The 14,754-nt window shown below is 43.6% G+C and overlaps 1 protein-coding gene across 7 annotated transcripts in view; it reads left to right on the top strand.

Moving 5' to 3' along the window:
- Nucleotides 1-13,928, top strand: part of LOC117354404 (tubulin delta chain-like) — a 112,764-nt gene extending 98,836 nt beyond the window's left edge. For 3 of the 7 annotated variants that reach the window (XM_033931881.1, XM_033931880.1, XM_033931882.1), the window contains 2 exons: nt 9,210-9,351; nt 12,564-13,928. In XM_033931881.1, the coding sequence (XP_033787772.1) occupies nt 9,210-9,351; nt 12,564-12,796 (375 nt within the window). In that variant the 3' untranslated portion in view covers nt 12,797-13,928. Of the gene's footprint in view, nt 1-8,022; nt 8,747-9,209 lie in introns of those variants that run through there. The other 4 variants (XR_004538201.1, XR_004538202.1, XM_033931883.1 and 1 more) reach the window with 4 other exon arrangements.
- The last annotated feature ends 826 nt before the right edge of the window (nt 13,929-14,754 follow it).

Genomic DNA, 14,754 nt, shown 5'->3' with positions numbered 1-14,754 from the left:
TTTCAAAAAAGTCTCCATGGGCTGTTTTTGGCACAATTTTTCTGGCAGTGGCCATCTTGGATTTTGACCACTCTTTATTTCTGAAGCCTCTATATGCCTCAAAACTCTTTCAGTTTTACAAAAATCGACATGGATGGACTCCTCAGGATATGTTAACACTATCTCATGTGAAATTTGCACTGGATAGCTGACGGAGGAGCGTCCATGTACCATGTCCTGCAGCGCATGCGAGGAAGGGGCGGGAGCCTCAAACTTAACCCCATCTGAGTTCTCCAGGGCTGGGGAACTGCAATGGGTCTGGGAAATCAGAAAAAAGTCCTGTCTGGAGCCTAAATTTCGTGAAGATACGAAGCACAGATGCGTGGAGTCTGTGGAACCCACAAAAGCCTAGTCGGAAGTTCTGCAAGATTTATTTATTTCCTCTGCACAAGACTTCTCCCTAGAATTTGTAAATCTCATGTGGAGAGCATTTTTAACGAGACTAGGACAGGCGCCGCAGCTTACAAGCACACTGCCTTTAGTCCAGGGAGTGTCTTCGCTTCCTGTGATTGCTTCTGAAAGAAGCAAGCTGGCCTCCAGCCCCAATGATCATTTGGAGCCAGACTGGCAAGATTGTAGATCAGACTCCTTGCCATTTTGATCTCGGGGCTCGGAGACAGTTCTGGAAGACTCCTGTTTTCCTTGTTTGGGTCCGGTAGCCAAGATGACCTCTGATCCGCCAACTTTTCAGGTCAGTCTCTGTCCACCATTTTATAGTGGATGCTGTTAAGAAGTTGAAGCTGGAGGCCCTCCACTTCCCAATACAGTAGAGTCTCCGTTAACCACTTCTCAGTTAACCAGGACTCTCATACAACCAACAAAATATTCTCCAGTGTTAAAAAAAAAAAATGTTCCCCGAAGCGGCAGCGTCCTGAGTCGCAAATTCTCATTCCCTCAAGCCCCGAAGCAGCTACAAACCCCCCTCCCTTTCATCCTGAAGCATCAGAGCAGCAAAGCCCTCCTCCTTCCCACAAGCCCTGAAGTGGCAGAAGCAGGTGGCAGTCTAGGCTGTGAACTCCCTCTCTCCCTCTCTTTCTTACCCGAAGCGCAGCGGTCAGCAGGAGGCACAGGCTGCTCGCAGCCATCCCTGGCAGGATGTTTCCTTTGACACGTCACTTCTGACACATCAGAGGAAAGGCCCTGCCAGGACTGGCTGGAGCAGCCTGTTTTGAAGCTGCCTCCTGCTGACTGGCTGCGCTCGGGTAAGGAAAGGAGAGAAGGAGGGAGCAAAAGAGTTTGCAGCTCTGAACCGCCACCTTCTTCTGCCACTTCGGAGCTGGAGGGAGGGAGGGCTTTGTGGCTTAGGACCATTGCCACACTAGTGCTTCAGGGTGATGGTGGTGGTGGGGGGGAATTGTGAGTGTGTTAAGACAAGGTTTCTAACACATTCTCAACCAGAAAAACAGTTATCCAGTATCCACCAAATCTCATGGGTGATGGATAACTGAGAATCAACAAGGGGGCATCTGTGGAAAATCAGGGGCGGGAAACTGCACAGGGACAGCAGGAAATTCTTTTTTACTGAAAGGGTGGTTGATCGCTGGAATAGTCTTCCACTTCAGGTTATTGAGGCCAGCAGCGTGCCTGATTTTAAGGCCAAATGGGATAGACATGTGGGATCTATTCAAAGAGATAGGTAGGGGAGGGTCATTGGGGTGGGCAGACTAGATGGGCCGTCTATTTCTATGTTTCTACGTAGTCATAAGTGGCTCTAATACCCCAGAAGGGTCCTTAAGGATTGCTAATCCCATGACACCTGAGTTCCAGCAGCTGTTTAATCAGCTGAAGTTGAACTCTGCGGTGGCTCAGATCACCAAACGCACAGCTCTCCTGAGTGAGGGAGGAGTTATCCTGAAAGTTGTGTAGGATCGCAAAGTGGACATGGTTTTGAAAAAACAATTTGAAGCTCTAGCTCTGGGAATCAAAGCAGCAGCGGGAGCTTCATTTGTTGCTTGGGCCTGCCACACCAGATTAAGAGACATGAGCCCTCTGCAGAGGAAGATGCCTGCCCCCAGCTTGTGCTATAAGGGGTGGATTATGTGGAAGATGCCCTATATGACCTTATGAGGGTCATGAGAAAGGTATCGGCGTATGCGGTCTCTGTTCACAAAATGCCCTGGATCTGGCAGGGCAGGTGACTCAGCATCCAAAGCAACCTTAAGCAGACTTTAAGGGGCAGATGCTTTTTGGTAAGGACCTAGACAATCTTATGGCCAGTGTGACGGATCGTCACTCTAAGTCTCTGCCAGAGAATAATAATAATAATAATAATTTTATTCTTATATACCGCCATGCCCATCGAGTTCTAGGCGGTTCACAACAATTACATTAGGATCCGCATTGACATGCCGATTTACAAACAATGTATTGGATTTGCAAGCAATGTATTGGATTTACAAACAATGTATTGGATTTACAACACCTTCAGCCGAACATGGCTGAAGAAGTGGAAGTGGGAAGTAGAGAAGGAGGAAAGCGGTCAATAAAAGGGGGGGGGCAGGGCCGAACGGGCCGATTTACCACAATTTATTAGATTTACAACAACTATAGCCAAACTTGGCTGATGAAGAAGGAGGAAGGTAAGTGAGCTGGAAGACAGCGATCAATAAAGGGGGAAGGGGCGGGCGTGTGGCCAGGTAATTCCGGAGAGGGGGCGTTAGGGGACTTGTTTGTTGAATAGATAAGTTTTGAGTGTTTTTCTGAAGTCGAGGTAAGTGGGAGCCTCGAGAATCATTTGGGCGATCCATGGGTTCATCTTGGCTGCTTGGAAGGCGAAGGTTTTGTCTAGGAATCTTTTAAGATGACAGAGCTTAAGCGAGGGGTAGGCGAACAGTTGAATTCTGCGGGATTTCTTGTTGGTGCAGTAAAGGTTAAAGAGGGGATTGATGTATCTTGTCGAGAGGCCATTAACCGATTTGAAGCAGAAGCATGCGAATTTGAAGAGCACTCTGGATTCGAAAGGTAGCCAGTGAAGTTGGTGGTAGAAACCCCCAGGAGAGAGCAGAGGTAATTTTCATCCCTCCTGCCATTCTCATAAATACAACCCAAGTTTCTCTACCCAGAAAGCCTTCCAAGGTTACAGACAACGATTTAGCAACCGCATATGCCAGCAGTCCTCAGGGACTCATATCAACCCACCCTCCAAAAAGTCCCAGTAACGCCAAATTAGCAGCCACACCTCCACATATTGGAGGGAGGCTGTCGGCCTTTTGGAGGGAGTGGGAGAAAATTTCCACAGACAAATGGGTGCTGGGCATCATCCAAGTGGGTTACAAGATCGAGTTTTATCATCCTTTGTGGATTTGTTCCTCGATTCTCCAGCCAGATGGCGGGAAAAAGAGGCTCTTAGATATTTGGGACATAGAACCTATCCTGACGATGAATTCGGCTCAAGCAGATACTCTAGATACTTCATTGTGCCCAAGAAAGGCACAGAGGACTGGAGGCCCATCTTGGATCTGAAGGCTATGAATGCATTTCTATGGATCCTGGAAATGGAAACGGCCTGTTTGGTCATTGCAGTGGTGGCTCCAGGGGAGTTTCTGGCCTCTCTGGATCTGATGGAAGCATATCTGCAAATTCTCATCTTTCTAGGCCACAGGAAATATCTGAGGTTTCAGGTACTACAAGAACATTTCCAGTTTCGGGCTCTCCCATTTGAATTGGCAACAGTCCCCCCACACTTTCACCAAGGTAATGGTGGTGGTTGCAGTTCATCTCTGAAAGATGGGATCCAAATACACCCCTAGCTGGACGATTGGCTAATCAGAGCTCTGTCCAAACGGGAGTGTGAGCAAGCAGTGCGAGAGGTGTTGGATTTACTTCAATGATTAGGCTGGATAGTCAACTTCAGGAAGAGCCATCTAGAACTGAACCAGAGTTTAGAGTATTTGGGCATTCATTTCAGCATGGCTCAGGGTCTTGCTTTTCTTTCCGAGTCATACAAACAGGAACTCAAGCAACAAATTTTGGCTCTCTTAGCGATGCCGATTCGTACTTCAGCATCCCTGGAGGTTGTTCTCTGGTCTAGGGCGCACATGTGGCCTCTCCAGGACGCTCTTCTGTCTCAGTGGTCCTTTCACAGGCAAACTCCTCAGACGCAGCTCCCATGGTCAGGGACAGCAAAGAACAGCTTATTCTGGTAACTTCAAGGAGACTCCTTGTTGAAGGGCATGCCTCTCTGAATCACAGAGTGGGTGACTCTCACAACTTATGCCAGACTCTTCGGCTGAGGAGACCGTTGTGGGGACTGCTCAATGCAGAGCCAGAGGACTCGCCATCAGAAGGGGTGGTCCATAAACTATCTGGAGCTCTGAGACATTCAGCTAGTGTTGAAAACTCTAGAAAAGGTTTTCAAGGGAAAGGCAAGTAAGAGCAGCAGCGTATGCGAACAGAAAATGAGGCACTAGAAGCTCTCATAGTAACATAATAGATGATGGCAGATAAAGACCCAAAAGGTCCATCCAATCTGCCCAACCTGATTTAATTTAAAAATAATTTTTTCTTCTTCTTAGCTATTTCTGGGCAAGAATCCAAAGCTCTGCACGGTACTGTGCTTAGGTTCCAACTACTGAAGTCTCTGTCAAAGCTCGCTCCAGCTCACCTACAATATCCCAGCCATTGAAGCCCTTCCCAGCCCATCCTCAACCAAACGGCCATATACAGACACAGACCGTGCAAGTCTGCCCAGGACTGGCCTTAGTTCTTCAATATTTAATATTATTTTCTGATTCTGTGTTCATCCCACGCTTTTTTGAACTCCGTCACCGTTTTCCTCTCCACCACCTCTCTCGGGAGCGCATTCCACCACCCTCTCTGTAAAGAAGAATTTCCTTAGATTACTCTTGAATCTACCAACCCTAAACCTCAAATTATGCCCTCTGGTTTTACCATTTTCCTTTCTCTTAAAAAGATTTTATTCTACGTTAATACCTTTCAAGTTCTTGAACATCTGAATCATATCTCCCCTGTCCCTCCTTTCCCCTAGTGTATGCATATTCAGGGCTTCCAGTCTCTCCTCATACATCTTTTGGCTCAAATCTCCTATCATTTTTGTCGCCCTCCTCTTGACCATTTCAAGTCTTCTTATGTCCTTCGCCAGATACGGTCTCCAAAACTGAACACAATACTTCAAATGGGGCCTCATCAACGACCTGTACAGGGGCATCAACACCTTCTTTCTTCTACTGGTTATGCCTCTCTTTATACAGCCCAGCATCCTTCTGGCAGCAGCCACCACCTTGTCGCATTGTTTTTTTTGTTTAGATCTTCGGACACTATCACCCCAACGTCCTTCTCCCCCTCCGTGCATATCAGCCTCTCACCTCCCAGCACATAACGTTCCTTTTGATTATTAATCCCCAAATGCATTACTCTGCATTTCTTTGCATTGAATTTTAGTTGCCAGATATTAGACCACTGGTTCCCAACCTTGTCCTGGAGGACCACCAGGCCAATCGGGTTTTCAGGCTAGCCCTAATGAATATGCATGAGAGAGATTTGCATATAATGGAAGTGAGAGGCATGCAAATCTGCTCTATGCATATTCATTAGGGTTATCCTGAAAACCTGATTGGCCTGGTGGTCCTCCAGGACAGGGTTAGGAACCACTGTATTAGACCATTCCTCTAACTTTTGCAGATCCTTTCTCATGTTTTCCACTCTACTCTGTTACAAATCTTGGTATCATCCGCAAAAATGCAAACTTTACCTTCTATCCCTTCAGCAATGTCACTCACTAATATATTGAACAGTATCGACCTCCAGCACCAAACCCTGAGGGATTCCACTACTCACCTTTCCTTCCTCCGAGCGACTTCCTTTAACCACCACCCTCTGGCATTTGTCCGACAACCAGTTTCTAATCCAGTTCACCACTTTGGGTCCTAACTTCAGCCCTTCAAGTTTGTTCAAGAGCCTCCTATGAGGAACCATGTCAAAGGCTTTGCTGAAATCTAAGTAAATTACATCTAGCATATGTCCTCGATCCAGTTCTCTGGTCACCCAATCAAAAAATTCAATCAGGTTCGTTTGGCACGATTTACCTTTAGTAAAGCCATGTTGCCTCGGATCCTGTAACCCATTAGATTCTAGGAAGTTCACTATCCTTTCTTTCAGCAACACTTCCATTATTTTTCCAACAACCGAAGTGAGGCTTTTACCGGCCTGTAGTTTCCCACTTCATCTCTGTGACCTCTCTTGTGAATAGGGACCACTTACATCTGGAAGCTCAGATGCTCTTTCAGTGAGTAGAAGGCCCATCTACAGGCTCTTTCTACTGCCCATGTGGCCAGAGTGGAAAATGTTCAGGCCGACTTTTCCAGTCAGCAGTTCCTGGACCTTAGGGAATGGTCTCTATCCCAAAGGGCATTTAATCTCATTGTTTGTCACTGGGGCAGACCGGTAATGGATTTGATGGCTTCTGCCAAAACCTCAAAAGTAAAGCACTTCTTCAATTGAAGGGAAGAACAAGGAAGCTTAGGGTTGGATGCATTAGTTCAACCCTGGCACGGCCAAGGACTCCTTTCCCACCTTGGTCCTTGGTAGGCTGGGCCATCTGCAGGATTGCAACTCATCCAGGACTCATGATCTTAGTGGCCCTAGACTGGCCTTGCTGTCTGTTTGCAGACCTGGTTCTTCTTCAACAGGACAGGAGCCTCAAGCTCCCTCTTCATCACGGACTCCTCAGTCAGGGGTCAGTCCTCATGGAGAATTCGCAGCACTTTGATCTTATGGCAAGGCTCAAGTGCATGGTTCTAGTGTGCGAGGGATATTCAGACATGGTTATTGTCACTCTACTCTAGGCTAAGAAGCCTTCTCCTATGGAGGCCTATGCCAAAGCTTGAGAAGGCTATTAAATAGTGGTGTGAAAGGGACCGGGTAGAACTGCTCCAAGCTCCCATTCTGGTTATTCTTGCTTTCCTATATGCTGGGCTAGAAAAAGACCTTGCAGTAGCTTCCCTCAAGGTGTAGGTGGCTGGCCTTTCATGCTTCTGGGCACAAAGTGGTAAGGTTTTGCTCATTGTGCACCCAGATGTGACCATTCTTAAAAGGAGTGGTCTGGTTGAGACCTCCTCTCAGGCATCTTTTCCCAACATGGAATCTTAACGCCGTTCTAAAGGGCCTCACTAAAGCCCCATATGAACCACTCAAAGATGCATTCCTTTTGTATCTCACAGTTAAGACAGTATTTCTGGTGGCGGTCATCTCAGCAACATGTACCTAAGAATTGCAAGCTCTCTCCTGTAGAGAGACCTTTCTCAGAATCATGGAGGCAGGTGTAGTTCTCCGGGCTGTTCCCTCCTTCCTTCCAAAAGATGTATCTAATTTTCTTGTCAACCAGGAGGTTTGTCTGCCTGTTTTCCAACCTACAGGCTCGGACAAGCAGGATAGGATTTTGAAGAAACTGGATTTGTGAAGAGTTTTACTTCATTACTTGGAAAAGACAAATGACTTTCGTCTTTCTGATAATCTGTTTGTGCTAACCAGCCAATTTAGGTGTGGCAGATCAGCTTCCAAGGCCTCTATAGCCAGATGGATTCACATGGCCATTTCATTGTCATACATCGCATGTGGCAAGCAGCCACCAGTTTCTCTTAAGGCACTCTCGACCAGGAGTGTTGTGTCTTCATGGGTGGAGTCTCGAGCAGTTCCTCCTGTAGTGATTTGTAGAACAGCTACTTGGTCTATTCGTCATATCTTTACAAAGTTCTACAGAGTGACATGGTGGCTCAAGAGGACGCCATCTTTGGGTCTTCAGTCACCTTTGGGTCTTCAGTCTTGTGGACAGGCTCTTCTGTCCCACCTTAGACATCAGCCATTGCTTTGGTACATCACCTAATATACGAATTCCCGAGTAGATGTAACAGAATGAAATATTAGGTTCTTACCTTGGTAATCTTTCTATTAATCTTCTCAGAAGTCCGTATGGTCGGCCCTCAGTATATCCTCTTTCATCTGCTTTTCTGCTTTGGACATTTCTAGATTCCAAGCCTGGAGTAGTTCTGTCAGTCAGAGGACTAAGCATAAAGAAATCATATATAAGTAAGTATATTGCTCAGCCTCTGTCTCCTTTAATGTTAGTGCTTTTTGCATACAATGGGGTGGTTCTCTGTTGTTGATTTGTTTTAAATTCCTGTTGATCATTGTTCTAATTTTTTTCTAAGTTACAGAGCAGAACAGAATTTTTTGGTGTCTTGGGGGAATTTCCCCATACCCCTCCTTCTTTGTATTCTATTTCAGTGGAGCTCAATTGCTTTGGGACGTAGCTGAAGGGGACGCTACACTCCACTGGCAATGTGGGAGGCGCTTAAATCTGTAAGTATCACACTTATGCAAAACCCAGTTTGTGGGAATGATCACCTAATGTATGGACTCCTGGGAAGATTAACAGAAGATTATCCGGGTAAGAACCTAATCTTTCAATATCTACTCAAGAGCTGGTATGAATGAAGGCCCAAACTTTATGTATGTATATGGATTAAAGCATTTCAGTAATCTAATTCCACCTAAACTCTCCCCTGTCCATTTCCCTTACTATCATTCATGGCGTGTACTTTTACACTAGATAGTATTTTATAAGATGTAATTTACACACAGCAATAACATTATAAAATTACCTCCTACTATCTTTCATTGAAACATACTTTGAGACATTTCTATCTTATGTAATATATATACAGTACAGAATAAATGGAAGATTGCATCATTACATGGTTGTATATAAAAGCAGTATACAGTGTGAAAGTACATCACTGAAAACATTAAATCATAAAAACATAATGATAGATAAATGGGATAAGCGGCATAAAATCTGTTTTACTCTTTTGGGATCTTGCCTGGTACTTGTGACCTGGATTGGCCACTATTGGAAACAGGATACTGGGCTTCATGGATCTTCAATCTGTCCCAGTATGGTAATTCTTATGGTGTTATGCCACAGGCTGGTTGCGTTTTCAGAATATCCACACTGAATGTACATGACATGCATTTGTGTACAGTAGAAAGAGTGCATGCAAATGTATTTCATGCATATTCAGTGTGGATATCCTGAAACTCTGACTGGTTTAAGGCCTGCCCCTTCTCTCAACCATTAGTTTGCTGTTAAATCTGAGGTCTAAATTATATTGAGAAATTTAGGGTATTGTATCCTTAACTTGTCTCTACTGTAGCATTATAGCACATCTGTTCTTGCTGTAGCCCGCAGTAACCAGGATGACTCCTTTGTTCACTCCCAGAATTCTGTGTTGTTGAAGCTGAAGCAGGCTTACCGTTGTGTTCCTTGGAATCCATTCCCACTTGACTGCTGGATTGGTCTGTCCCTTTTTGCTCTTTAATTTGATGTTACATATTGCTTTTCTTCTTCATGAACAGCTATCCAGTGCAAAAATCACATGAGTCCTGAACCTGTGGGTAGTGCATCATCTACATTTTTGACTCTGCCTCCCTGCATCACTAGGCACTGCCCTCTCTCCTTGTTTTTTCCTTCTGCAAGTGAGTGGAGAAATGGTGGCTTTTTATCTGCTTTGCTAAATTTCTTATTTTGGGGTATTATCCAACATTTTTTCTTAGAGGCTTTGGGTGCTATAGAGGTTCCCAGTAATTTTGGGACAGCTCTGCCTGGGAGAAGCTACAGACTCAGTGTTCTGAGGTCTCTAGCTGGGTGGCCAGCCTGCCTAACACTTGGATTGGCTTGGGGTTCAGCTCCAAGGAGTCTGCTCACCGGGTTTTAACCAAAGCGCATGAGCACAGGCTTTATTTGGACTCCATGTAGGTCGGAAGATCTTTCGGGTGCTGGCTACATGTCTTTCCCCCCTCCCGAAGAATCGTATGAGGCTGATGGGGTAAAGGGTTTCAGGCTGTTTCAGCCTTGTAAAAGGCAGCCAGAAGAGACAAGCCCATTGAGATCCTGCTTGCTTGTCGAAATCGGAAAAGCTTTTCCTTCAGCCAGCTACAGTGAGAGCTGATGCAGGCACAGCATATGGCAGCACAGTGAGTACAGTCCATTACTGTCTATGAGAGACATCGGGGTGGAGTTCATTTAGGGGTTTTTAAGAGTTTCTAGGGCTTCCTTGATGGGCCGCCTCCCCTAAAATCCTGTTTTTGAAATGTTTTCTCCATTTATGTAGCTCCTCCGGGCTGTTTTTGGTGCCAAAATCACTGCCTTGGTGGCCATCTTGGATTTTCCAATTTTATTTTAAAAGTCTTCCCTTGCCTCAAAACACTTTGTTTGAGTCTGGAGACAGTAAGAATGGACTCTATACATGGTTTAACCACTGTATCATGTCAATTTTTACACTAGATGTTCGTAAAACAGGAACTGCCTGTATGTCTAGTAGTGTTATAGAAATGATTAGTAGTAATATGGACAACCCTTTTCGCTTCGACTGCCTGCTCAATAAACCCCTCTGATTCTTCTACCAAATGATTAGGGTCTCTTTCCATTCCCACAGACTCATCAGTCATTTTCTCCACAAACTTCTCTACATCTCTACATCCTAAACTTTCTCTGAACAAATTCAATAGATTTCAATCTGAAGCTTCCAGTTTTCCTCTAATGCTCCCCTGATAACAATTGGACTGAATCAAAGGCTTAATTTCACTACTTTAAAATCTGTCACACTCTGCAATAAGTTTGGAATATCAAACACATCTAAAATACATCTCTTCTCATGGGATCTCAAGAATCTTAAAAAAAAGAAAAGCCAACATTATCAAAAATTCTTCAGCTGCCCTGAAATCTTCTCCCCTACATCAAGATTAAAATTCTCACACAATTATATTCTGACACTTCATACAGATGTTACATATTATCTAAGATAAAGCATCAAATTGTTATCACTTTCAGTAGAAGCACTGTTTACCTCCAACAAACCTATTTATTTTCCCTTTTATTAACTTTAACTTACACACAAGGTACCCGTGGGTGCAATGTTGCTGTTCAGGGTATTTGTTAAGGGGACAATTCTATAAAAGGTGTTATAAGTTAAGTGCCCAAAATGTGTGTGCTAAGATACTGTTCTGTAATGGCATATGGATGCCCAGATTCTGTTTTACAATAAAGCCTAGGTGCCAATATTTAGGTATCAACATACCAGTTTTTCACAATCTTTTTCAAGCCCTGGCACACTAAACTCAGGGCTGCGTCTGCAGGGCCTCCGGACACACACAGACATTGATGCGATGATGTCACGCGCATGTGTGATATCATTACATCAACATCCACATATGTGTGGATGCCCTTCAGACGTGGCCCTGAGCTTGCTAACTCTGAAATTACTACGCCAGTGGGAGGGGATGCAGAGAGGAGGAGAGATGCCAGCATCAGCTAACTCTCGAGGCATATCCGGAATCTCACTGTGGCACACAGTTTGTGATACACTGACTTATATACCATGTAAAAGGCAGGTGTAGATAGATGTTGGTGCCTAAATGTTGATACCCGGGTGTACAACTTACAGTATGCTGTAAGTTTAGCGCCTAAGTGTATGACCTTTTCCCTTCCCTTCAGGTAAAGCATTTTACCCTCTTTTCTTTCCTTCACATACAGTATAGTCTGTCTGTCTCTCATTCTACTCCCCTCCTCACCCCTTGGGTCCAGTCTTTCTTTACTCAACTGTGAATTTAAAAACTGGTGGCTGATGCCGGCAGTGGTGAAATCAGGCCTTACTCTAGCTACTCCAATGCTTTCCCTCTGCAAAAGAAAATTGTTATAGTTGGAAGGACCCAGGGCTGCCAGATGAAGGCCTGATTTAATTGTTGCCAGTAATCTCTGCAAGTTTTTTTAAGCATGTGGCTGAAGGTGGGGAGACCAGATCCAAGGGATTGGGGAGAAAGAAGGTAGGGAAGGGATGCATTGATTTTAGCTGGGGTGCCAGAGGGTGGGATGGCAAATTTTTGTGATGGCACTTGCCACCTCATGCCACCCTGTAGCGATGCCTATGAGTGGAGGTAGGGCCTGCAAATTTATTTTATGCATAGTCATTGAAAATAGGAGTACCTGAGTGTGCCCAGATGACTGGCTTCAAAATCCCTTCTTTAGCATAAGTATTTGCAACACTGAGTCTGTTACATCTTAGGACTCCTTTTACGAAGCCGCGTTAGCGGTTTAACATGCGTAATAGCGCGCGCTAGCTGCTACCTCCTCCAGGTGGTAGTTTTTCGGCTAGCTTCAGGGGTTAGCGCATGATAAAAAGTCGCGTGCAATAAAGCCGCTAACGTGGCTTCGTAAAAGGAGCCTTTAGTTTTGTATATTGTGGTACATTTCCCTTCAGCACATACAGATGCTTTAGCTTTTTGTTCTTTTAACACATTGACACCACTGAGGTTGTTGTTTTTTTATTGTAATTGTGTGTATATTTTGGGTCTGGAATACTTGACCGCTTATGGACGAGCCGCTCTCGTGCCAAACATTTGTGGTTGTTTCTGATACTTCAATCTAGATTTTACAGGATGGCAGGAGAAGAAGGTAAGACTGCACCAAAGCAATGTTTATGAAAACAAAATGGTCATTTTTCTCCCCTCAGATTTCAAGAATATTATAGATCCAGGACATCATAGCCATTCCCTGACAGTGTGTGCTAATAGCAGCAGTGTAATGGACTTATTAAAATGGGTTATGGAGAAAGCACATGTAATGTATGAAGCACATGCCTACCTGCACTGGTACTGGAAATACGGCTGTGAGGAAGAGGATTTCCGGCAGGCTTTTGACACACTCCACTCAGTGATCAATGACTACAGTAGTGTGGGAGATTAAAGACATACCCTCACTGAAGCCTACAGTTTAGAAACACTGGCCTCTTGGTTTCTTTGTACTTCTGAGTACCTTTTCTCACTAAAAGTACAGGACTGTATATATAGATGTATTTGGAAAGAAATGAAATTGCATTCTGAGATTTGCAGTCTTGATATTTAAAAATGTACCCACTAGTAAGAGAATTTAACAAATTTAAACCGAACAGCTTATCCTATCACTGGTTAAGTTTCAAGTTTTATTAAAATTTGATAAAACGCTAATCATAAATTCTAAGCGTTTAACAATTTAAAAATTAAAATGGGGAACAATTAACATACTTATTAGTGACATGACATTACTTACATGAAAACAATAGGATAGTAGGGAAAAGTAAAATTTTAAAAGAAAAGAGTACAATTAAGGTTAAAAACAAGAGAGGAATGGAAGGAATCATATGCATCTTTAAATAAGAAGCTTTTAAGGTTGTCCTTAAACTTATCTAAATTGTGCTCAGACCTTAAATGTGATGGTAACGAATTCCAGATTGTAGGGGCTATAGTTGCGAATGAAGAAGCCTTACGAGTACTAATAATTTTTAAGGATGGGACATGAAGAAGGTGCTGAGTTGCAGATCGTAAAGTTCTCAGAGGATCATGAGGAGTAAGAAACTTATGAATAAAAGCAGGTTCCTTGGTGTTCATAGTTTCTTGGAGCTGTCAGAGAAGCCTGTGTGAAGTACTGTAATTGTTTTTTTTGGCAGTACAGAGTTGGACATTTTCATTGTGAGCCAGTAGGCACATAAAAATATGCATCTTAATTTGATCCAGTACTATAAAACTATTGTGAAAATAAGCAGCTCTTTTAAAATTAGAGAGTGGAGGGAATTACAAAGCTAGATGAGAAAAACTATTAAACAGACTTTGAGACAATATATACTAATAAAGTGCTGCTTGCTTCCATATTTACATCAATCTTTGTCGATAGGTATTTTTACCTTCTACTTCCTTTACAGTAAAGCTGTGATGCCACTTTATGAAGACTGTAAACACCAGCACTAGTTTAATAAAGTATATTCGAATGAAGATACTATGTAATACCAGACTCAGCTGAGGGAAATTATCTCGCAGCTTTGCTAGACTTCATTCAACTAAGATTTAGACTTAATATTCACTGGTCCTCAGCGGGCCACCACACACTCGAAAACTCTCACTGTGCATGGCTTTACGCTCCCACTTGTCATTGGAGCCAGCACGTATTTTTAATTTGCTTTCAAATGATTAAGTATTAGGTATAAATACTAAAAGTACTTAGCTTTTAGTAAGACGCTGTGCAGGGAGGATTTTTTTCTTTACACCGACATGTTTCGCCCGTGTGAATCGATGGGCTTTATCGACGCAATGGTGGCTGAATGTTATTAAGAGGGAGTGGGAACCTTGATAAAGCCCATCGATTCACACGGGCAAAACATGTCGGTGTAAAGAAAAAAATCCCCCCTGCACAGCGTCTTACTAAAAGCTAAGTACTTTTAGTATTTATACCTAATACTTAATCATTTGAAAGCAAATTAAAAATACGTGCTGGCTCCAATGACAAGTGGGAGCGTAAAGCCATGCACAATGAGAGTTTTCGAGTGTGTGGTGGCCCGCTGAAGACCAGTGAATATTAAGTCTAAATCTTAGTTGAATGAAGTCTAGCAAAGCTGCGAGATAATTTCCCTCAGCTGAGTCTGGTACTTTATGAAGACTGACATTTAGGAAGTCAATGTTTTATCTAAAACAAATTAACTATCAAGTTAAGCCCACCTCTAACCATAGAGTAGTGATTCCTAATAAATATATATGAGATATATTTGCATACGCTACATACCATGCATATTTATTAGGAATATCTTGAAAACTTAACTGGTTGAACAAGAGGGCCTGAGCATTAGTTTGAGCACTTCTGACCTAGTCCAGTAGTTCTCAAGCCTGTTCTACACC

The sequence above is a fragment of the Geotrypetes seraphini genome, chromosome 2 (genome assembly GCF_902459505.1).
Source record: "Geotrypetes seraphini chromosome 2, aGeoSer1.1, whole genome shotgun sequence".
NCBI classification, from domain to species: domain Eukaryota; kingdom Metazoa; phylum Chordata; class Amphibia; order Gymnophiona; family Dermophiidae; genus Geotrypetes; species Geotrypetes seraphini.
The sequence above is the reverse complement of the archived record's forward strand: the minus strand, read 5'-3'. Positions and strand labels throughout refer to the sequence as shown.